Source organism: Drosophila erecta, unplaced genomic scaffold (assembly GCF_003286155.1).
Source record: "Drosophila erecta strain 14021-0224.00,06,07 unplaced genomic scaffold, DereRS2 tig00000092-arrow-pilon, whole genome shotgun sequence".
Classification (NCBI taxonomy): Eukaryota; Metazoa; Arthropoda; class Insecta; order Diptera; family Drosophilidae; genus Drosophila; species Drosophila erecta.
The window spans coordinates 998,700-1,023,157 of NW_020825207.1; the positions used below are offsets into that span (position 1 = coordinate 998,700).

Sequence of the window (24,458 nt, forward strand, 5' to 3'; positions counted from 1 at the left end):
GAAACGTATTGCCCTCATCTGCTATAGAAAGAAGAGTATGTGAAGGTCGCATTCCTGGAAGACCATAAACATCCGCAGTTCGGTGTATTTGCAGTTTCGTCGAACGGCCACACAATGCTGATGGAAAAATCATGAGAGGAAAAGCGCCGTGCAAACAGTTAGAAAGTGCGCAATCGGACAGCGGAAGTGCGAGAAAGAACGTTTGCTGAGGCTGCACCTGGCGAAAACCAGCTAAAAAGCAAAGTAACTAAACAAACAGCAACCGACTGAATTAATTATTTCCCCCGCCTGCGTGTGTGTTTGCATAAGTGTGTGTTGTTTCTGTTTTTGCCCTTGGCGAAGGCAAATAGTGCTGGTCTCTTCTGGCACAGATGACCTAAACGGCCATTTTTGGCCGGCGCTGCCAGATCGCCGAACAGGGTGCAATTGCAGCTCAGTGGCAACACGAAGCGTTTGCGCGAGAGAAATTTCCAAGCATTTTCGGGGTAAAATACGCCTTAAATGGCTTAGTGTGCGGCAAAAACAGTCGAAATAGCGATAGTGCAGTGATTGATAAGGCCGAAAGCCGTGGAAGTGACTATGTGCGAATGAGGTAATACCCGATTCCGTTTGCGTGCGTCCTCAAGTTTCACGCCCATTCGCCGACTATACTTGCTCCGTAATCATCAATGGGATGTTGATTTTAGTTAAAAGTGCGCGTGTTGTTTACAAATTTCACGAATTTCGAGCTGCACAGTGCGAATTGAAGGTGCCACTACGAATTAGTTAGCTTTGGCATACGCAAATCCCCGGGTTTCACTGCAATTTTAGCATAAATAGGTGTTGGGGCTTAGGTGAGGGGATTGAAGGGGAGGGGCTTAAAAGCCCAGAGACCAGCTCACAAATACTCGCAAGCAGAGACACACGCACACACACTCACGCTCTTTTGTCTACGTCTTTGACTTTTTCTCGTTTGTAATCATTTCCCTCCCATTCGTACGTGTTTTTTCTACAAATATTAGAGCTCGCTAGCTGCTAATTAAATTATAAAACATACAGAACACAGAAGCGCTAAAGACGGGCCAACCAAGCCCACAATCCCCGCTTTTTGGCCTATTTCGCTGAAGAAAAGAGAAGGAACCGAGGAGAGAGTGCTGCAAAGAAGGTGAGTTTAGGCCACGATATTTGGGCTAAGTTCTGCGTTCTAGAACGGGGCAGTTCCACCCCGGATTCCGATTCAGATTCAGATTGAGACTCTGATCCAGACTTGAAACCCTGCCAAGTCTGTGAAATACACCTGCCTGTCCGATCAATAAACGCTTGCCAATGTCCGCAGCTTTCACCAAATCTAGTTTTCCTGCTTGGACTCTCGCCCAGGAGCTCACTATGTAGACTCAACCCAAGAAATCATCATCGTCAGCAGAAGCAGGGGAAATCTACAAGAGAGTCAACATGTCATTTATCACCAACCTAAAGAAGGTCTTCCACCTCGGCGGGGGTGAGGCCAAGAAGAAGCGCCTGTACAACAACATTAAGATGGACACGGATCCGGAGGAGTTCTGGGAAATGGTCGGCGAACTCGGCGACGGTGCCTTCGGCAAGGTGTACAAGGCCCAGCACAAGGAGCAGAAGCGCTTTGCTGCGGCCAAAATGTGCCAGCTGGAGGATGAGGAGAACCTCAGCGATCACATGGTCGAGATCGACATTCTCTCGGAGATCAAGCACCCGAATATTGTGGAGCTGTATGAGGCCTTTTCCCTCGATGATAAGCTGTGGGTGAGTATTTAGAAGTATTTTTTATTTTATCCGGATTATGAGTCATTCTTTAAAATTCCTCTCAGATGCTCATCGAGTACTGCGACGGAGGAGCCCTCGATAGCATTATGGTGGAGCTGGAAAAGCCCCTGACTGAGCCGCAGATTGCCTATGTCTGCAAGCACATGACCGAGGGTCTAACCTTCCTGCACCGCAACAAAGTCATCCATCGTGATTTGAAAGCAGGAAACGTGCTTCTCACGATGGAAGGTGGTGTCAAATTAGGTAAGATATCGTTACTCTTTTCGCTGGACATCGTCTCAAAGAGGCATTAACTCATTTCAGCGGACTTTGGCGTCTCGGCCAAAAACAAGCACACCATGCAGAAGCACGACACCTTCATTGGCACTCCTTACTGGATGGCCCCGGAGCTGGTGCTCTGCGAAACGTTCCGGGACAATCCGTACGATCACAAAGTTGACATCTGGTCACTGGGCATCACGCTCATCGAGCTGGCGCAGATGGAGCCTCCCAACAGCGAGATGTCGCCCATGCGAGTGCTCCTGAAAATTCAAAAGAGTGAGCCGCCCAAGCTGGAGCAGCCTTCTCGATGGAGCAAGGAGTTTAACGACTTCCTGAAGAAGTCCTTAGTCAAGGTGGGTAACCCAAACATCTGTTTGTCAGTGCCCATTCTAACTACATTTATATTTCTGCTCAACAGGATCCGCAGGTGAGGCCGACGACGGATGTGCTGATGCAGCATGCTTTCATCAACAGAAATCTGGATGCCAAGCCCATTAAGGATCTGCTGCTTGAGTACAAGGCCGAGGTCGTGGAAGAGGTGGTGGATGATGAGACCGAGGTGAGTGCGCCTTGGAGGCCCATAAACCCTTGTGCCCTGCACCGCACCCTTGTAGTCAAACTGCTAGATGTGATGATAATCTCTACGTTCTCTCACCTCTCCAACTGCTCTTTCTTCTCTCTTACACGCTGCCGCCTGAAAACCCAACCAAATCGCACCGCGCGATAAATTATTTTATATGTTTATCTTCGTTTTTCTTGACTATTCTTTGCCTTGCGTTTATGTTACGTTCTTTTTTGTTCCGCCAAAATGTCGCAATGTTTGTTCTTATCATTTGTATGTGGTTACTCGAAAACAATTGATATAGAAGCTTAAACGCCAAGTGAAGCGGCGCTCGCTCTATCAGAGGGTTGGTAAGTCGTTCTACAGCAAGCCGTCCGTGCTCCGTCCGCTCCTGGCACCCACACCCCTCCCATCATCCGTTTCTGCATCCCAGGCACTGTCCTTAAAAAGCGGACCCACAATAAGTTTACTCATATTATCAGCATTGCCAAATGCCCCTTATCAATTAGCTCCTCTGCCGGAGGCATTCTTCGGTCGTTGTGTTTGTTATTGTACTTGGGTTTCTTCGTAAGCCCTTGCTATCGGTTTCTTGTGGTAACTATAGGAAGCACACTTTCAATCACACATGGTTTTAAATTACTAAACAGTCTGACCCGCCACATAGCTGGCAAACGTGTCAGTTTCACTATCTATAAGCTCCTTACGTTAAGACATAGATATTGTTTATGGAGCAATAACTGATAGACTTTGCGAACAATGCGACTTTGCTCAAAGTCAGATGTAAACAAATTCTTTTGGGGTATGAAAGTAAAAAAATGTCGGTGGTATTTTTAAACCGATAGGATGCTAATTCGGCATGCCGAATGTAGACATAGTTTTGCAGTATGATTTGCTATTGTAGTAAAAGACAAGTAGATCTGCTAGCAGAGAAGCTATTCTTTAGGATCTACTTTAATTATCAATATGCTAATGAGCTATTTTGATCTTCCCCAGGAACCCCGCAACTCGGCGCTCCAGCTCGACCTGGACGATGACTCTGCTTCGCTGCAGAGCCAAGACATTGACAAGCGTAAGCATCTGAACTTTGGTGCATGCTATTCAACCCCTGCTCACGTTATACACCCCTTTACAGTTCCAGGTACACCTACATCCATTTTGCGGGATGCCAAAGAGCAATCCCAACCAAGTAGCAGTTTACCAATCGCAGCAGCGGCCACTGCAGCAGCAGCAGCTACAACCACAACTAAAGCAACCACTCCGGACAGACCAAACAACACAAAGGATGACAATGCTGAAGCGGCAGCCCAGCAGCCGCCGCATACCAAAGTGCCTGCTCCAGCGCCGCCGTCGTCCCAGCAAACGCCACCACCGCAAGTTCAGCAGCCACCTACACCACCAGGCCAAACCACAGCGGCTGTGCTGCAAAAGAAACCCGAGGACGTGGTTGCTGTTGCAGAAACATCTGAAAAAACCGATTCCGACAAGAAGGTAAACACAACTCATCCAGTTAAATATTGCAAACTGATTTGAATTCTCCCCCATAGCACTTTGTCAAGAAGGGTAAGGCCCCGCCCCCGCCGTCACCATTGGGCCTTGCAAATGCCAAGCCGGCTGCCAGCGATTCCCAGACGTCTCCCAAAAAACTGGCCACCCCCGAACCCGCTTCTCCAGTCACCACGGCTATTGAGGTGGCCATTGGCCAAGAAGCGATGGAGCCGAAACCGCAGCCGCCTTCGCCCACAGCCTCCTCCATTGTGTCTGTGCAATCGGTGGCCTCCTCCAGCTCCTCGGGCAGTGTCTCTAATGCTGTTCTCAGTTCGAGCACTTCCCTTATTACCATCAACAGCGATCCACCCACGCCGCAGCATCAGCAACCACTGCCGGTTCAACCGCAGCACTTGGTTTTGCCAAACAGCTTGGAATCGGTGAGTCAGATTACAGTTGTGACCAGCACCCATCCGCCGGTGATCATCGACAATTCGGTGGTGCCGCCGCAAAACGAAGTGATCATCGTGTCCAACGATATGAACAAGAGCACTCACCTGCATGAATCTTCGACGGACGACGATTTTCCATCGCTGGACGACAGTTTGGGCGATGCCAGCACACCGCCCCACAAGCAATCCTCAATGATATTGGCTGTTAATGAGCCAGCAGGAGTGCTTCCTGCTCCTCCGCTGCAACCGCAAACATCTTCCACTGTTCACGCCCGTAAACTGGACGAAAGTGAGGTATTAATCGTGAGTCCATCTTACGCGGATGATGACTCGGCCTATAACACTGCGTCCGGCAGTCATAGCCACGATCACAGTGATCATCTGATGGACACGAGCCACGTCTCCGTGGTCACCGTTGGGGATGAGGGAGTCAAGGTGAAGGACAGCAGCAACGAGCTAGGCAAACGCCAGACCAATGGAGTTGGCATTGTGCCGGAAGACGTAAACATCATTGTAAACCGATTCAAGCACGAGAAGCGGTCGCCGGACAGCTCGCTGAGCGAGAATGGCTCGGTGCGCGGACGCCGTGGTATTGAGGTGCTGGTTGGCGGCAGCGGAGGATCTGACGTGGACAGCATTGGCACAAACACTAGTCAGGAAAGCCGGCACGAAACGGATCACAACAACAAGCAGCAGTATCCAGCGGCCGCGCTGATGCCACCACCACCTCCCTCGTTGACGAATAACCACAATCACGAGACCATTGATGAGGAAGAGGAGGTGGTAATCCGGCCCAAGGCTAGGGTTCCGCCCGTAGTTAAGTCTGCAAACTCTCAAGGTCTCACCAAGGAAGAGATTGAGCTGCGCAACCTGCGCAAGAAGACACGCAAGCGCACCCGCAAATTCGAGATTGATGGCGTGCAAATGACCACAACCACAAGCCGAGTGATCTACGGGGACGATGAGAACGGACGAATCTACGATGATCACGACTTCCGAAAGCAGGAGTTGCGCGAGCTAAAGATGCTGCAGAAGCAAGAGAAGAAACAGCAGACAGAACTGCACTTAAAGGAGCAGCAGGCCAAGGAACAGCAGGATCGTCGCTTTGAGCAGGAGCGCTCCTCGCTGGAAAAGACCTACGAGGCGGACATGGATATGTTGGCTCGTCAGCACAAGCAGCTGGTGGAAAAGACAGAACAGACGCAGGAGAACGAGCTGCGCTCCTCATCCAAACGCATTCGCTCCGAGCAGGAGCAAGAGTTGAAGATCTTCCGAGAGAATCTCAAGCAGGAGATCCGACTGCTCAAGCAGGAAGTTGACCTGTTTCCCAAGGACAAGCGCAAGGATGAGTTCAAGCAGCGGCGATCAGCCATGGATCTGGACCACGAAGAGAAGGAACGCGCCTTTCTGGATTCCTTAAAGGAGAGGCATGAACTTCTACTAAGGCGATTAAGCGAGAAGCATCGGGACCACCTGGCCACCATCAACCGCAACTTCTTGCAGCAGAAACAGAACGCCATGAGGACGCGCGAGGCACTTCTCTGGGAACTCGAGGAGAAGCAGCTTCACGAACGACATCAGTTGTCCAAGCGGCACGTAAAGGAACTATGTTTCATGCAGCGACATCAGATGATAATCCGGCACGAGAAGGAGCTGGACCAGGTGAAGCGGATGTTGCAGCGTAAGGAGGAGGACATGGTCAAGAAGCAGACGATGGAAAAGCGGGCGCTGCCCAAGCGCATCCGGGCGGAGCGCAAGGCGCGAGATCTTATGTTCCGTGAGTCCCTGCGTATTTCCACGAACCTAGATCCTGAAATCGAACGCGATCGCTTGAAGAAGGTAGGAATTATTACTGGTTTAGTAACAGAAGCACTTGGAGTAACCCCTATTTCAAATTCAGTTCCAGGAGCAAGAGAAGAAGCGGTATATGCAGGAGGAGCGACGCTTCGAAGTCAAGCATCAAAAGCAATTGGAAGAGCTACGCGCTACACGTGAAAGCGCCATAAAGTGAGTAGATGGCCAACTGGATGCCCTCAGACTATACTCATTATATGTCCTTTACAGAGAACTGGAACAGCTTCAGAACGAAAAGCGAAGGGCTCTGGTGGAGCACGAACACTCCAAGCTTTCCGAGATCGATGAGCGACTGAAGGGGGAGCTGCGCGAGTGGCGCGAACAGTTGGTGCCACGTAAACAGGTGTGTATGCGAATCTCCGCTCGAGATCCGCCCAAGAGCGCTCTCAGCCAAAAGCTCTCCGCCCTATTTCGTTGGTGTTATGTGTTCTTTAATGTACAAAGTAGATCAACTCGTTTGATATAAGTTGGTAATGATACTTATTGTATATTGATTGGTTTACGGTGAACTGTGGTGTCTTGTGCTCCCTATTTCCTTTTAAATTGAAACCCATCCCGACCCGTTCCGTCAATGTTGTGCGGTTTGTAAATGAGCATTATTCGACGTGATCTCTCTAAGTGGAATAACGTTTGGTCGTTTAATTTTCTTACCCAACTGACTAGTCATTCAGTCAAACGGCTTGTGACTCATGTTTAATAATGCCAAAGAAGAGGCAATGAATCATCAGTTAGCTAATCTATCTTGAATTGAAAGGCGTGTCTGCTACTGATACGAGAACTGGGACAATGGCAGACGAACCCTAGCTCATCTTCAAACCGCTGCAACTTGACTGAACCAAGGCTGAACTTAATCCAATTATTTTTTCAACTTTTTCTCTCTCTTTACACCCACGCAAATGCATTCACTTTGGTGGCCTACTGTACCTACTACTACCTACAAAATTTAACCAAAACAAAAAAAAACCGAAACCGATAACTGATAACTGATAAAAATTAAACAAAATATAAAAAATGCTTACCGCTGTGCTTCCCAACTACTAACCAAAAACCAACCAACCGATCAACGGATTTGGTCATGCATGTGTTTAACAACCAAATTGAACCGAGCATAGGAGCTGAACAAGCAGATCAAGCTGGCCATTGATCAGCACGAAAAGCGTTTTGGCCTTGTGGCCAACCGCGAGGAGTTCGAGGATCAGGAGGTCATGCTGCCCGCTTATCTGCGCAACATCTACAACGAGCGATCCTCGCGCATACTGCCCCGCAACACCTTTATCGACCCTCAAAACATGCCGCGCTCTCGCTCCTCGCTTCTAATGATGGGCGGCGGTGGCAACCGACTGTCTAATTTCCGCGGATCCGCTCCCGATCTTAGCCGCAGTGTGCCCAGCACTCCTATCATGCACAAACAACAGAGATCGCAAATGATAAGCGATCTAGTGCAGGAAGAGGACGAGGACCAGATGCTGAGCGAGCAGATGAAGCGGGCCAGCGTCACCACGCTTCCGGCGCAAAACCAACTTCGTCTTATTACACAGCTTCCGGCAAACGAGCTAGTAAAGGTAGTGACCTCCACGCCACCACTGAACAGCGCGGAGGATGTGACCTCCAAGCCAGCCATGAGCACATTCAGAGGCAGTACGCCGCCCAAAACACCAGATGACATGGGCTTGGTCACCAATCGATTCAGCCGCTTGGACACCAAGGCTGCGGCGGAGGCCAGCGGCGTAGAGCTGCGCATTCACGAGGGGCCAGTGCTAACCGCGCACACGCAGCGGCTCCTGCACACCACCTCCTTTGCTATTAAGCGACCCTCGCTGGCCAGCCGCAGCAGCGGCAGATCGTCTCTGAGCAGTGCGCAGTCGATGTACAACATAAACGAGCTGTCCACGCGGTTCGCCAGCGATGCGGACCTCATCTTTGACTCCGGACGCAAGGCAGCCGCCCTGCTAGACGAAGTGCAGCCGCAGCTACGGTCCTCCGTTAAGCCAGGACACAGTCGCCCCAATGGAAGCGTCGCCTCGGCCGACTCCGCCGCCTCGTCCGAGGATATCTACTACGATCTGTTTGCAGCGCAGTACAGACTGCCGAGAGTCAATCAGCGGCAGCACAGCTGCGAGGAGGACTCATCGGCCATCTAGGAGACGAAGGCGTAGAGCATCGCGATCAGCACTTGCCACGTTTCAGCAGCCAGTTTCCCGCATGCACCTCATCTACTTTACTAACCAGCCAATCAACCAACTACTCACACCTACTGACACCGAACCAACCTGCTTTACATTCCTCGCTGGTGCTGGCTAACTGCACATCCCTCGTGGTCCTCTTTCCCCAAACACTTCATCCTGCTAACCGAATTTGTAAAGCTTTTCTCACCTATTTACCTGCAACGGAAAATGCCATACATTCTGTCTTGCCAAAAGTTGATTGTTTGTTGGAAATGCTATTTTAATGAACGAAAGTGGATTATTTGTTTGCCTATTTTTAATGTTAAAGTATTTTCTTGACTTGGACTAGCCCTCCGCCTCCAAATGCATTCCATTTGAGCAGTATTATCGAAGTACTTAGTAAACGAAAATGAAAAAGAGTAAACCGAATAATAAAGAATACAATCCACATTCCACTTAGCAACATGCCAAGCATTTGTGTAGCCATATCTTACTCTAAACATTCTTACAACTATGAAATACTTACAAATAAATATTATCATATCGCAAATTTCATGATGCTTCACTGTACACACCCACTCTTATATATAAACACCCACATGCAAACAACAACGCGCTGCTATCGAAAACAAACAAAAACCAAACCGAATCAAAAATCTGTATCCAAAAACTTTTCTTGCCGGCCCTCCTCTTCTCGTAATGTGTAAAGCAACTACAGCAACGGCTGCAACAAGAGGTTAGTCCTTTGATCTATCCCCAGTGTGCTTCCCAACTATTCGATATGGCTCAGGGCCCTGCAACTGGAGCTCGCGTATCTGATGGTTCCGGAAGGCACTGTGTATTCTATGTATAGTTATTCAGCTGTAAGTGTCCTACTAATGCATGCGCTATTCAGCTAACTTCCCCCGCCCCTTTCTACTCTCTAACTTGATGATGTATAGATTGAGAATGAATGTTGTTGCCCAGTAAAGTGCATCGCTGCTCTGTGAAATACTAATGATACTCTCATGTCTTGCACCAGCGCCTGGAGGAAACCTTCGCCCAGCAGCTGGACGAGATGGAGACCCTGTACGGCGGCGCCCTGATTGTGTCCATGCCCTCGGACACGCTGCAACGAGATCACTTCACCGGCTCGACGCGCAGCAGCCTCAGCTCGTATTCCGAGGGCTGAGGCCAAGGAATCACCGTGCTCGGGGACGGGAACCAACCAGCCTGTCGAACCGGCGAACAAAGGAACTGCAGCGGCAGCAGCTATGACAGCTATGCAGAACGTAACAAAACAATTGTCAGCCATCCATTAAGGCTTCCGCCAGAGATTGAGCGCCTCTGCCTTGCTTATATATATATATAAGAGAGAGTATATATGTTTTAGATGGTCATGTATGTATGTGAGTCGTGCCAAGCAGCGCGTCGGGTCAAGCTTAGTTTTTGTGTCGTAAAATGTATTGCATAAGTTTAATTTTATTATCTTTCAGTGTACGTTAGCCTATTGTTCTATTATTATTATTGTATATGTCTATCGATCTGTCGAAAATCCAACGCGTTATAATACCATATACCATATACCATATAACATATCTTCGAGTATACATACCACATGTATATGTACATATACGTTATGTATGCGAGAACCGTCGAGGCAGAATTAAATTTACTTAAATTTACCTACGTTTAACACACCACTCACACTCCCGCAGACAAAAGGACAAACAGTACTCCAAACAAATATTTTTGTTGACCTTATCGCTATTGTAAATATATCTATAATACTTGTATCTTAGCTATGCAACTTAACACACACAACCACACACACACACACACTAGAGACAGAGACACATCCACGGAAAGTTTAGCAAAGTTATCAGTTAATGTGTAGCAACAGAAGAAATATGTGAGATGTTGGGATTCCATGAAACAAATTGTGTGAGCGCTCGAGTTTCGAGCTGCAGACGGACGTAGATATGCAGATCGATAATGAGGGGCCGTCGGGTAACAGTAAAAGATATTTATATTTGTACAAGTTTATGCTTATATATTTTATATAAATATATATATTTAAAATAAACAAAAACAATATTCAACAAAAAAATATTAAAAGAAAGAAAAAAGACAAAAAACGATCTCTTATTGGGCTTGTAGGGCGTCCTTTGCCAATTACACGCGACTTATTTTCCTCATTGCTTTACGTGCCCCTAGATAAATTCAATTTAGCAAGATTAAAAGCAAAACTTTGCCGACGAAACTTCAGCGGCTCTACTGCAGTAACTCAACTTGACTGGAAGCTAAAGTGAAATTGTGCTTGGGCGTTGGAAAATATGTCAGTATCAAAAATGGCCAAACTCCTGCCAGCATTCCAACGGCATCCGTCCCTTGGGCCTGGCATTTATCTAGCTGGGCGAAGGCATGCTGTTCCCTTCGATTACATGGTCAACAGTGCGTATGGGCAACGTGGTGGCACTGCAAAGAATTTTCCGACCTTCGAGAGCGTGGTGTCATTACAAAATTCCAGCATGTGGATGCACTGGACATTAGCCACTGCTAAAGCCGCCTTGGGCCATTTATTGCAGCAGGTATTGGAACGGTGTTTTCTGAGGACCACACCCACGGTCCACTCGCTCAATCAATTCGCCCCTAATCCCTGACCCTCCCCCATCCCCCTACCGCATCCTCCTCTTTCAAGCGGCACAGAGCTCTTACTCATCTTTCCTTTTGCATTGTCCATTTATGTATTTTTATATCACACGTGGTGGCATGACGAGCACACAGAAAGTATCCGCAGTCGCAGACCTCGCACATGCCAAGCCCAAGGGAAAGTGCGGGCTTGTCGGTTGCCAGGATTCGGGTGGCTGGTGGCCGCCTCCTCCGAGGTGCTCGTGCGCTGGGTGTGGGTCGCTGGGGGAGTGCAAGTGCCAGCGCCAGTGCCATGTCCGCTGCGTTAGTTCCATTGTTGTCCAGTTTAAACGCAACATGAGTTGCTATTAATAAAGCAACTCAATTTATAAATTCATATTATTTTTAATTTTTTTGATGTTGATATGTTAATATGTTGTAGAATTCAAAATAATTAAAAAATGCCCCAAGGCTGAAGTTCTATACTCCATAACTCAACTTATCATAATCGGATTTTGAAGTGGCATACCTCAAAATGTTTCTGGAGCAATTCTCTAAAAATCTGCATTCAAATTAAAAAAATTTTTTTTTCAAAATTTTTTTTAATTTTTCTGGTGGTGTGATGTTCTAGAAATTCAAAAATGCCCAAAGACTGAAGTTCTAGAGTCCATAACTCAACTTATCTTAATCGGATTTTGAAGTGGCATACCTCTAAATGTTTCTGGTGGAATTCTCTAAAAATCTGCATTCAAATTTAAAAAAATTTTTTTTTTCAATTTTTTTGTCATTTTTTTGTTGTTATGATGTTGTAGAATTCAAAATAATTAAAAATGCCCCAAGGCTGAAGTTCTATACTCCATAACTCAACTTATCTTAATCGGATTTTGAAGTGGCATACCTCTAAATGTTTCTGGCGGAATTCTCTAAAAATCTGCATTCAAATTTAGAAATTTTTTTTTTTCAAAATTTTTTTTTAATTTTTCTGGTGTGGTGATGTAGAAATTCAAAAATGTCCAAAGACTGAAGTTCTAAAGTCCATAACTCAACTTATCTTAATCGGATTTTGAAGTGGCATACCTCTAAATGTTTCTGGAGCAATTCTGTAAACATCTGCATTCAAATTTATAAATTTAATTTTTTTCAATTTTTTTGTCATTTTTTTGTTGTAGAATTCAAAATAATTAAAAAATGCCCCAAGGCTGAAGTTCTATACTCCATAACTCAACTTATCTTTATCGGATTTTGAAGTGGCATACCTCTAAATGTTTCTGGTGGAATTCTCTGAAAATCTGCATTCAAATTTAAAAATTTATTTTTTTTCAATTTTTTTGTCATTTTTTTGTTGTAGAATTCAAAATAATTAAAAAATGCCCCAAGGCTGAAGTTCTATACTCCATAACTCAACTTATCTTTATCGGATTTTGAAGTGGCATACCTCTAAATGTTTCTGGTGGAATTCTCTAAAAATCTGCATTCAAATTTAAAAATTTATTTTTTTTCAATTTTTTTGTCATTTTTTTGTTGTTACGATGTTGTAGAATTCAAAGTAATTAAAAAATGCCCCAAGGCTGAAGTTCTATACTCCATAACTCAACTTATCTTAATCGGATTTTGAAGTGGCATACCTCTAAATGTTTCTGGCGGAATTCTCTACAAATTTGCATTCAAATTCATAAATTTAATTTTTTTCAATTTTTTTGTAATTTTTTTGTTGCTATGATGTTGTAGAATTCAAAATAATTAAAAAATGCTCCAAGGCTGAAGTTCTATACTCCATAACTCAACTTATCTTAATCGGATTTTGAAGTGGCATACCTCAAAATGTTTCTGGAGCAATTCTGTAAACATCTGCATTCAAATTTATAAATTTAATTTTTTTCAATTTTTTTGTCATTTTTTTGTTGTAGAATTCAAAATAATTAAAAAATGCCCCAAGGCTGAAGTTCTATACTCCATAACTCAACTTATCTTTATCGGATTTTGAAGTGGCATACCTCTAAATGTTTCTGGTGGAATTCTCTAAAAATCTGCATTCAAATTTAGTACATTTTTTTATTTTAATGTTTTTGTTTCATTTTATAATTTTTTCCCCAATTTCTACCGATATTCCAGAAAATGTTTAAATTTCTCGATTGCACTAGCAGAGTAAACTTAGTAATATCTCTAATACAAAGGAAAGGTCTTAAGTATTTGCGGTCCTTCATTTCATTTTGAGCATTCAACACCCCAGCTGTGCTTACCTTTCTCAACGCTCTGAGAATAGAACCCTCCAGTCGAAATTCACCCAAAGCCCAAGTGGTTATTTTCCTCACAGGCTCGGAATGCCCATTGAACTGGCAATTGTGACCGTACGCCGCTGGTGTTATTTAATTGAAATGTGAATGCGCTTTTCCAGCGCTTCCACTTCACACGAACACCCTCGCAGCGGCACTCACACGAATGCGTTACGTTTACACTCGTTCGCCAGGAGTCCCATTGAAAAGTGGCCAGTGTTGCTGCTGTTGCTGCTGCTGCTGCTGCAGATGTGGCAGTCGTAGATGCTGCTGCTACACAAGATGGCACTCGAGCCATGCCCGTGGGCCTCGTGCGGACTTGTCTTCGCCACCTGGAATTCCCCTGCCACCCACTGGGCGCCTCTATCCCCTGTCCCCCCAGCCACTAGATCGCCCTGCCCCTGCCACCTACCCCTCGGCCCTAAGTCGCGCAGTTGGACTGTTGCGGCGTTTCATTCATATTCATCCATTAAGTTCCGCTGCCAGCACATTTTCGGCTGCACGCACACAGTCGCAGCCCGTTTTTCCGTATGTCCTTTGTGCGAGGGTGTTGGTAAAAGGATGCTCGCCATGCTGCCCAACAAACACAAATTCCAGCATAAAGAACTCGCGTCGCCCACTCTCTCCTTCTCCACCACGCTCTCTCGGCTGCTGCTCGGCTCGGCTCTGGCTCTGGCTCTGGCTCTCTCCTCTCCTCGGCTCTGTACCGTTATATACCTTGGCCAGAATTTTCAGCTTCAGTCCCGGATGAGATTTGGCAACGTGCGCTACAGCCTCTCTAGTTTCGCGCTGAAAAGTAGCAACAATAACCGAGTGAAAAACAAACGCGTGCAGAGCTGTCAGCGGTGTCGGGGGAATTTTTACAACGAGCAATAATTAAATACTTAAGTTAAAGCAAGTCATTAGAGTTGTGCTGTGTGCGCATAGCGAGTAAAACAAACCCAGTTGCAATGTTAAATGTGCTAACTTTAAGCACGCAAAGTCGCCGACGTCGGCGTCGCAGTTCGCATTGTGTATAATAAAATTGGCGAAAGGCGAAATGAATTGAGCAGGATCCAAAGAGCAGGAGGCGGAGGCGCTGGGGGCGGGGCAGCCAGGAGCGGCAGGATACGATACTAGAAAGCAGAAGCGAAGATGTGCGCGCACAATACAAAAAATTACAAAGCATACTTTTGGGAGCGGCAAATGGCCAAAATCAACAGAAGCAGCAAAAGCAACACCAACACCAACGCCGAGGCTGCGACGCCAGCAGAGGCAGCATCTCTAAGCCCGAAAACAAAAACAAAAACAAAGCCAGCAACAACAGCAGCAGCAACAACAGCGATGTCACCGTTACAACGGAACCTACTCAAATAAGCAATAGGTTAGAGCAAGAGGGCACGCGAGCGCCACGAGAGAGCCCCGAAAGCGAGAGAGGGAGCGAGAAAGTAAGTGAGAGTTCAGTTCCCCAGAGTGTGTGTGTGTGTGCGTTGGCGTCGCCGTCGACCGCGGCGTCGGCAGCGCTGCTTTCTCCGTTTCCAGTGCTCTCGTTTTGATTAAACTTTGTGCGAGTAGGTCGGTGGGGCGCGGCTCAAGCACCCCTCTCCCCGCGCCCTGTAGCGCCACCACCCGCTCGACCTACAACCCAGCAGTTCGCACAACCTCACCCGAGTCTACACAGCGAGAAACGTTGGAAACAGCACGGGCGTTGGTTATATTTCGTGGGAAAAGCTGGTTTGAAATGTCTTTTCAACATTCAAGTCTTCGAAGCTATACAAACTAACATTGTTAACTTGCTCAAAGAGTTCAAAGGTGAAGTCAAGCGTTTTTTTTTATTGGTATCGCTTATTATAACTAATCTATGAAGTGGAAGTGAAATAATGTGATTAAGAAGAATGGGCCAAACTGTTTTTCTCCATGTGTGGGCGCATTTCGCTTGGCAATATGCTTAGCGGACAGCCGGAGCATAAGGTGAAAGCCAGTCCAGCAATTTAATTTCCGCAAACAAGCCAGGCAAAGCAGCTCGCATTTCTGTCCAAGGAAACGCTGAAAAGCAGGCAGCTCGGAACAGGCAACAGAGAACAGAGAACAGGACACAGGCAACAGAAAGCAGTCAACAGCTAAGGGCATCCGCTTGGCATCAGCAGCCATGTGGCAAGCAATTAAACTCGCGCGAAATTAACATAAGCCAGCAGAAAGCAGAAAAGAAAGGAGAAATGGGCGCACTGAAAGACAGGGCGCTCGAAAGTATGCAAGCTAGTTGGCCTGCCCATCCTTTGCTTCCGCAGCCTCTCCTCTCCCAAAGTGCGTGTGTGTGTGTGTCTGTGTGTGTGGGTGGGCGAGTGGGTGTGTTTAAATAGGCGTGAGCGAGTGTGTGTGCGCGTTGACAGAGCCCGCATAAAAAGCGAGCCAGAACGAGAATAACCAATGCAAAATAGAGCCGACTGTTGATGAGCTGATCAAAAATATACACTTTCGAGGACAGTGAAGCTCGGCAAAAGGGGACGATAATTTGGGCGCATGAAGCACAAACTTCGAGAACGAGGAAGGCCTCTCTGTTGTTTGCAGTGTTAAGAACCATCGCACTTCCGTGTAACACATATTTTGTAGCATACTTTCGGGTAAACACGTTTTAAGGATCCACAAAAGCTGGTGAGGTCACAATACATAAAGGCAAGAAAGTTACATAAATCACTAATTAATTACATACGAGAGTCCCTGCTTTTCCCTGTCATAAGCAAGTTAAAGTCGTTAGTCAATACTTCACTCTTCAACGAATCAGCGGTTGCCAGGAGCTTACACATAAGAACTGTGTCACCTGATCGCCTGTAAGCACCTGATAAGGGGGAAGCACAATCATCCAGTGCGCCAATAATTGACTGGCGTTATAATTCATTCGGCTGTGATAAACAGGGAGATTTACAATTGCCAAAACTGCAACTGGCCATGGGCCTGTTCCAGACTGGCGGCCTACAAGGCACAGCACAATTCCCATGGCTGAAAAGTGAAGTGTGATTTGATTAGCGGTTACTTGGTGTGCTCACTGTGCTAACCCATCGTTCCACCAGCTCGTGGCAGTGTCATAAAAATAGCCTAATAAATGGCAAAACAAATCCTCGCGGGTCGCAGGTTGCTCAGCCATGAGGATGTGTGTGTATATTGTGTATGGTATATGGTTACTTGTGTTTTGCGCCCGACGCATTTGATAATAAATCCATAAATCCTTTTTTATGGCAGCCAAAAAGCGAGGCACGGCAACAAGGAGCTCAATTCGATTACTTGCCGAAGGAGCGGTCGCCTGATAAATTTGAATGTAACACAAGCGGACAGCCGGCAATGGCAGCTGATAACCAATAACTACATTCACCGAAAAATCCAATACGTTTGTTTTTCCAGTCAAAGGAAGATGTATAGTTTACATTGAAACAGTATCTCTGAATTCGGACATCCGGAATTTGTTAGATGTGAGCATCATATCGGAGCAGTTTTTATCGGTGTAGTTCCGCCCCACAAGTCCGTAATCTGACGTGGCCAAGTCAAAATCACGTAGCCGAGAAATAGCGCTCCAACTACTTGGGTCTCTGAGGAGAAGCCCCCACCATGGGGATAACCGAGAAGTACCGAGTCACACGAGCGATTTGTTTTTTCACTTATTGGAAATGTTCTGCCCTCTCCATTTGTTGCTGAGCTTGTTGTTGTCAGTACGATACGTCGGCTCAATTTATGGCGCCCCATTGGTTTTGCCCATCTCACCAGTTTGTTAGCTTGTTTTGCAATTGATTTATACGTGTGTGCGTGTTTTCAATGAGATAAACAGACGGATTTTGATTGATTTATTGTTTAACGCTGCATTTAATTGGGCATCCTTTGGAGTTATAGCCATAAATAGCTTAAAACGAGGGCAGAGCACAATCGGCGGAAATTACGCACTTTTTGAGCTCCACAAAGGTCAATTGAACCGTCAACGTGCACATTTCAGTTAGTGATGATTCGTGGTGATTCAATCGACTCGTTAATTGATGCTATTTGCATCCTGAAACGCATATATGTAGTCATTCGACCTGAAAGTAGGCAATGGTATTTTTAAAGCCAAATGCAATCAGCCGTTCGCTTTGTTTTCTTGTAATTCAAGCCCACTACAAGCTAACTGGTTTAGCTGAAAATTGTATGTGTATTCAGGCCATTTGCTGCACGGAGAATGCGCTGTGGTTTGGAACATAAGAATGGGAAATGTTTTTCCAGGAAAGCTATTCTACTCAACAAGACGTGCTATTTTAGTTCGGTGGGTGAAAGACTGAATTGGGTGATGTGTGTTATTTTACGTAGATAACGTTTAATTACGAGCTAATAGCAGTTAAGATTACATAGTGGTTGCGCGTTGATAACAGCCCTAAAATCAAATATTAATAGGGTTTCTGCAGAAAGATACGTAAATTCGTTTTCTGGAATTTGACCCTTTTGTGGCCTGATGTGTATGAAACCGCTCTGACCAGCGACAATGGCTCGGCGCACAATAACTTCACATCCATTGAATGCGAATCAATCACGGACAGCTCATTGTGGCCTGTTCATTTCGCCACGTATCGTGGCCTATCAATCAGGTGGCAGCCATGGCGTATGCGTAACGTGGCTTTTCAATGCGAGCTGGTGAAAACTTTCCAAATCAAAGTCGCCGCGCACAATGGCTGCCAAATGAACAAGCCCCCGCTCCCTCCTCCAGATATCTATAGGCATATGGCCAATGACAACATCAATAGTTTTGAAAAGTGTCAGAGGAAGCCGCCTGGAACATTTCCGTGCCAAAGTGTCGGGGCTCGCAGCTCGCAGCTCGCAGCTCGATGCTCCTTGTTCGAGCCAAGTTCCTCCTCGACTGTTGCACGGCTGTTGTTATTTTTGTCGTTTTTGCCACTGCCATTGTTGGCAGCAGTAATAAACGAACAACAAATGTTGTGGGTGTGGCTGAAATGGCTGAACGGCTGCAAATGGGCGGCAGGGGCTGTCTGAGGCCTGCCAAGGAAACGCATTCAAGCCGTTTTCATTTTCATTTACATTTACATTTACATTCACGTTTTCATTTCCATTAAAACAAATCACACAGAAAATGTCATTTTGCAGAAAGCACAAAGCCAGTCGGCCCCTGGCATTGTAAATATGTTATTCCGCTTCCTTCCCCAGGATTCCTTGCCAAGATGAGATATATCAAAGGCCACTGCTGGGACAGTTTCTCATAAATCTCGCCGTTCCCTTCCATGCCTCTTGGCCATCCGCTGACTTGGGCATCGGGAATCGTGTGACTATATGCACTTCCCAGCCCAACATGCAATTACTCTTCGAGCCTGAAGGCCTCAAGTCGATTATAAACGCTAAGCTCAAGTATTTTACGGTGCTTAGCCGCCCAAGTTGGCTTATCATAATTATTGCCGCATCCGGATGCGAGAAACTCGCATCTCGCGCTCTTATTCCTTTGGAGCACAACGCCCACTGACATCTTCTGGCACTTACACATTTTCCCGGTTAATTTAATAACTTCTGCGGCGCCACTTTGCTGCACATCCTTTAGCATCTATGTGATATTTATTACGGTCTTTCGAAAGGCTGTAAATTTACCAAGTTACGAGATCTTCGAACGGCTAACTATACTCGTAGGGCAGTAAAGAGTTTTCAGTTCGCATATGCGAGTTGGTAATGTGTACTTGGAATGCTGCACTGAAAATATAATGGTTGTGTTTGTGTTAATGAACAACAGTGAAAATAATATTCTTTTACTGAATGTAATGAGATCAAAGCAATTATTTTAGGCTGCCTTCCGTTCGGGCCATTCCGAAATCCCGCCTAACATCCCCGTTTTCCTTCTTTTAGGGTCCGGGAAAATGGCCAACGCCTTGCGTGGGTGCAGTAAAAAGGAAAAGCAGCGGATGAGGCTCAACTAAGAGACAAGCCAAGCACAGAGAGAGAAAGCGAGCGACAGCGAGCATCGTAACTCGCACAGCTGCAAAGTAGATAAAATCACGTATACGCCATGGAGCCGGTCATGAGTCTGGCATTGGCCGCCCATGGCCCGCCCAGCATACTAGAGCCGCTGTTTAAGACCGTAACCACGAGCACAACGACCACCACGACCACGACGACCAGCACGACGACGACGACGGCGAGTCCTGCAGGGTACTCGCCAGGATACCCGGGCACCACCCTCCTGACCGCCCTGTTCGAGAACCTGACGTCCACGGCGGCCAGCGGGCTATACGATCCCTATTCGGGAATGTACGGAAACCAGACCAACGGCACCATGGGCTTCGAGACGAAGGGCCCGCGGTACTCACTGGCCTCCATGGTGGTCATGGGCTTCGTGGCGGCGATTTTGAGCACGGTGACAGTGGCGGGCAATGTCATGGTGATGATATCCTTCAAGATCGACAAGCAGCTCCAGACGATCAGCAACTACTTCCTCTTCTCGCTGGCCATCGCGGACTTCGCCATCGGCGCGATATCGATGCCGCTCTTTGCGGTGACCACAATCCTGGGCTACTGGCCCTTGGGTCCCATTGTCTGCGACACCTGGCTGGCCCTGGACTACCTGGCGTCGAATGCTTCGGTGCTGAACCTGCTGATCATCAGTTTCGATCGGTACTTCAGTGTCACTCGCCCGCTGACGTACCGCGCCAAGAGGACCACCAATCGGGCGGCGGTGATGATTGGCGCCGCCTGGGGCATCAGCCTGCTCCTCTGGCCGCCCTGGATCTACAGCTGGCCCTACATCGAGGGCAAGCGCACGGTGCCCAAGGACGAGTGCTACATCCAGTTCATCGAGACCAACCAGTACATCACCTTCGGCACGGCACTGGCCGCCTTCTACTTCCCGGTCACCATCATGTGCTTCCTCTACTGGCGCATCTGGCGCGAGACGAAAAAGCGGCAGAAGGACCTGCCCAACCTGCAGGCGGGCAAGAAGGACTCCAGCAAGAGATCGAACAGCAGGTGAGTTAAAGGTGTTAAGCAAGTTAAATGTGTGCAGCCAGATTTCTTAAGGAACCAAGCTACCTAGGTTTGTTAGTCTGACCAATACCTTAAAGTAATATTAACTGATGAAGCGTTGAGCTGAAGTATCTCTTGCTTATTTGGCGACTCAATGAGCTGCACCATTTTGAGTTTGAAATTTTGAAGCGGTTTTCATTTCACAGCTCGTTGATTCGTTTTCTTTGATTTTGCGTCACGTTGGAATCGGCATGATTACTGTACAGTCATTTTCCACCTACAAACCTATGAGTTTGTTTGGCTTGGTCGGACATTAAGGACATTATAATTCTAAATATACAACTAAGCACTTAGGCAAGTAATGGAATGTTGTGACTTTTGCAGTGATGAGAACACGGTGGTGAATCACGCCTCCGGCGGCCTGCTGGCCTTCGCCCAGGTGGGCGGCAACGACCACGACACCTGGCGACGTCCGCGCTCCGAGAGTTCGGCGGACGCGGAGAGCGTCTACATGACCAACATGGTCATCGACTCCGGCTACCACGGGATGCACTCGCGCAAGTCAAGCGTAGGACACTCTGACCGCCTTTTCCCTGTTTCTGGTTACTAATTCCCACTATCCACAGATCAAAAGCACCAATACAATCAAAAAATCGTACACCTGCTTCGGCAGCATCAAGGAGTGGTGCATTGCGTGGTGGCACTCCGGTCGCGAGGACTCCGACGACTTCGCCTACGAGCAGGAGGAGCCTTCTGATTTAGGGTATGCAACACCAGTAACAATTGAAACTCCTTTACAAAGCTCCGTCTCCAGGTAGTAAAAACAATCAAAATTCTGAACTTTAATCGTCTATATTTCGAGTAAGCCGACACCGCACCCACTCTCTCACCCCAAGTTATGCGTATGACTCGCTTCCACTGCACATAGAGCACTTTTCCGAGAGGCAAACAAACAACTTGCACCCAAATCATACGAGTATACGTGCACATCTTCGATTTCCCGTCCAATGCCTGTGCACACAAACGCAAAGTGGCAGTGGTGAAAAGTGCCCAGCAGGAGGAGCATGGGTCCATTCTCCACTGGCCACCACGATGCACCAATCCCAATCCCCTCCCTTTCCCTGCCCATCGAGCACTCCCTGTACCCTTCCACACACGAATCCATCAAAGTCCATCCAGCACTAAAATAATCCACGTAGATGGAAGGCTTTGCACCACTGCACACATCGGGATGGAAACTAATTGCGGCTTACAGTCCAAGGTAGTTCGAGCTGGCCATTGTGCTCCGGAGTTTCTTGATTCCGCTGGCTGTAATTAATCCATTGAATTGGATTTGAACAAGTGATAGTTTCAGCTTAGATTGCAAATCCCTCTTGCGCTCAATGATGCGTTTCTGAATTTCATATTACCTATCTCCAAAATCAAGCTTAAGATATTTCACACAGTCCATAGACATTCTGTCTATGGGTATTTCTAATTACGTATAGGAGTTTATTTATAATTTGTTGAACAATAGATGTGTGTATGATTTTTAATTTTCATGCTTCGTTCAAATTCCATTTGAAACTCTCCCGACGTGAATAAATTCACAGACTGCGTGCAAATTGGTCGCATAGATCAGTGGGGAATAATTAGCAAATATAAACAGTTAAATAATTTGCTAAAGTGCAATTCCATTTGGGATCTGAATTAGCATAGAAATGAGTTGGGAAAATGAGCTTTTGGATGAGTCCGCGATGTGTCGCCACTCTGGCCAACCCAAAAATGTGTAGGATACCCATTTTAAACGCGATAGCTATAATTGAAACGAGTGCCAGAATTGCATTTTAAAGATACGTATCTCTTTGACCACTGCACTGGTTTCAATTTATGTGTGCCATTGGCAATCGGCTGGGTAATCGATTTAAGCTGCGATTTCCGGCCACTTGTTTCCATTCCAAATGCACTGCCCACATGCATGATGTGTTGCTGTGTCCTCTGTGTCCTGTGTGTCCGAGTGTGCCACATTTGGATGAGCAGAGGCACAGTTGCATCCAGATTTTGGCCCGAGCTGTTGTTCATGTTCTAGTTGCCTGTCAATGTCGTTGGAGTGGTCCACTCTAATGTGTGTTTTTCGAAGTGCCTAACCAATGCCACATCCTGTCTCCTCTCTTCCTCCACTTCGCAGATGCACCTCGATGAACGTGATGCGGGACAACTACTCGATGGGCGGCAGCGTGAGCGGCGTGCGTCCGCCCAGCATTCTCCTGTCGGATGTCTCGCCCACGCCGCTGCCACGCCCACCGCTCGCCTCCATTTCGCAGCTGCAGGAAATGAGTGCGGTTGCGGCGAGCACGACGGCCAATGTGCATCCCACTGGCAATGGCAATGGCGCCATCAACATCAACAACAACAACAACAACACCAGCCACAACGGCAATGGCGCAGTGAACGGGAGTGGGGCCGGAAACGGAAGTGGAATCGGACTGGGAGCGACCGGAAATGCGACGCATCGCGACTCGCGCACTCTGCCCGTCATCAATCGCATTAACTCACGGTCGGTGAGCCAGGACTCCGTGTACACGATACTCATCCGCCTGCCATCCGACGGAGCATCCAGCAATGCGGCCAACGGAGGAGGGGGTGCCGCCGGTGCCGCTGGTGCCGGGGCAGCTGCCTCCACAGCCTTGAGCCTGCAAGGCGACTGTGCGCCCTCCATCAAGATGATACACGAGGACGGGCCCACGACGACGACGCCGGCGGGGGCACCTCCTTTGGCAAGCGCCGCAGCCACCCGACGACCTTTGCCCTCGCGGGACTCTGAGTTCAGCCTGCCACTCGGACGGAGGATGTCCCATGCTCAGCACGATGCCAGGCTACTCAACGCCAAGGTCATACCCAAGCAGCTGGGCAAGGCTGGGGCCGCGGCAGCGGGTGGCGGAGTGGGCGGGGCCCACGCGCTCATGAACGCCCGCAATGCGGCCAAGAAGAAGAAGAAATCGCAGGAGAAGCGGCAGGAGTCGAAGGCGGCCAAGACACTGTCGGCCATCCTGCTGAGCTTCATCATCACGTGGACCCCGTACAACATCCTGGTGCTGATCAAGCCGCTGACCACCTGCTCCGACTGCATCCCCACGGAGCTGTGGGACTTCTTCTACGCCCTGTGCTACATCAACTCGACGATCAACCCCATGTGCTACGCCCTGTGCAACGCCACCTTCCGGAGGACCTACGTCCGGATCCTCACCTGCAAGTGGCACACCCGGAACCGCGAGGGCATGGTGCGCGGCGTCTACAACTAGATAATTAATACTTAATCACCCATCATCTGGCCGGTTAACTACTAGTAGTTGCAATAAGTGTTGTGTGCTAGAATTTTGGGAGGCAGTAAAACCAAAACTAGGCTTAGGATTACCCATTGACAAGCAGTACTGATTTTTTGATGTCTAGCCCCCGACTATATACACGCATCACCATTTCGAGAGGGTTGCCCCAAATAATTATTGCCAGAACTGAGGTTTCGCGGTGTGAAAATAAGTTTTAAGACAGTTTCAGAGGCGACTTCTGCGGTTCTACCTTGACATATTCCACCCACTTACCTCTTCCAGGCCCAGTTAGACCCATGAAGCTCGACCAGCTGCTTCCATTCAAGCCAAAGATCTCATTAAGGTGTCTTTAGACTAATTCCCCAGGCAACCCTCCGCAGCACCTGATCACAACAGAATTATCACGATGATCACGGTCCCAGGAGGCGGAGGAGATTCCATTTTGTTAGCGTTTACGTACTGTTAGGTAGGCACATGCTCGATGCAGAAGAATTTAATACAAATATAATGGATTACGATTGCAATTCATACATACACATATATAAGATATATATTTATTATTATACACATGGCAAATGAGTTAGCTTAAGTTGTTGGCGAAAGGCGGCGAGGCAGAAACCAAAAAAGCTTTAATACAAGTTCAAAGTAGGAGGATTAAGTTCCGCGGTCAACGAATGGCGGTTGCATCTTGGCCAACCAATGGAATCGTTTTGTTCTCGTTACGACTTTCGTTGTGTAGGTGGGGGGACATGACGGACATGTAT

The 24,458-nt window shown here is 47.4% G+C and overlaps 2 protein-coding genes across 10 annotated transcripts; both read left to right on the forward strand.

Moving 5' to 3' along the window:
* The first annotated feature begins 76 nt into the window (after positions 1-76).
* Positions 77-10,576, forward strand: LOC6548225 (serine/threonine-protein kinase 10). Of its 8 annotated transcripts, XM_001976551.3 has the most exons (14): positions 77-243; positions 1,002-1,144; positions 1,316-1,755; positions 1,821-2,019; positions 2,080-2,390; positions 2,456-2,596; positions 3,593-3,668; positions 3,732-4,087; positions 4,144-6,375; positions 6,437-6,543; positions 6,601-6,733; positions 7,503-8,483; positions 9,265-9,366; positions 9,577-10,576. In XM_001976551.3, the coding sequence occupies exons 3-14, from the start codon at positions 1,432-1,434 to the stop codon at positions 9,724-9,726; spliced, it is 5,112 nt and encodes a 1,703-aa protein (XP_001976587.1). In that variant the 5' UTR covers positions 77-243; positions 1,002-1,144; positions 1,316-1,431; the 3' UTR covers positions 9,727-10,576. The 8 variants fall into 8 exon arrangements, 3 of the variants coding, with proteins under 3 accessions (XP_001976587.1, XP_015011521.1, XP_015011523.1); XR_003407942.1 differs by having other exon boundaries at positions 7,503-9,291; positions 9,577-9,713; XR_003407945.1 differs by having other exon boundaries at positions 1,357-1,755; positions 7,503-9,291; positions 9,577-9,713.
* A 3,601-nt stretch (positions 10,577-14,177) lies between these two features.
* On the forward strand, positions 14,178-24,207 carry LOC6548224 (muscarinic acetylcholine receptor DM1). 2 transcript variants are annotated; one of them, XM_015156039.2, is made up of 5 exons: positions 14,178-14,865; positions 19,277-20,392; positions 20,774-20,957; positions 21,016-21,203; positions 22,557-24,207. In XM_015156039.2, the coding sequence occupies exons 2-5, from the start codon at positions 19,437-19,439 to the stop codon at positions 23,668-23,670; spliced, it is 2,442 nt and encodes an 813-aa protein (XP_015011525.1). In that variant the 5' UTR covers positions 14,178-14,865; positions 19,277-19,436; the 3' UTR covers positions 23,671-24,207. The 2 variants fall into 2 exon arrangements, with proteins under 2 accessions (XP_015011525.1, XP_001976586.1); XM_001976550.3 differs by having other exon boundaries at positions 21,016-21,152.
* Positions 24,208-24,458: the final 251 nt, after the last annotated feature.

Bases quoted from the DNA above. Each gene is read 5' to 3' on its own strand.
- LOC6548224 (XM_015156039.2), top strand. From the start codon at position 19,437: ATGGAGCCGGTCATGAGTCTGGCATTGGCCGCCCATGGCCCGCCCAGC. The intron at 20,393-20,773 runs GTGAGTTAAAGG...TGACTTTTGCAG, and splicing joins AGCAAGAGATCGAACAGCAG to TGATGAGAACACGGTGGTGA. The intron at 20,958-21,015 runs GTAGGACACTCT...CACTATCCACAG, and splicing joins TGCACTCGCGCAAGTCAAGC to ATCAAAAGCACCAATACAAT.
- LOC6548225 (XM_001976551.3), top strand. From the start codon at position 1,432: ATGTCATTTATCACCAACCTAAAGAAGGTCTTCCACCTCGGCGGGGGT. The intron at 6,376-6,436 runs GTAGGAATTATT...TTTCAAATTCAG, and splicing joins AACGCGATCGCTTGAAGAAG to TTCCAGGAGCAAGAGAAGAA. The intron at 6,734-7,502 runs GTGTGTATGCGA...AACCGAGCATAG, and splicing joins AGTTGGTGCCACGTAAACAG to GAGCTGAACAAGCAGATCAA.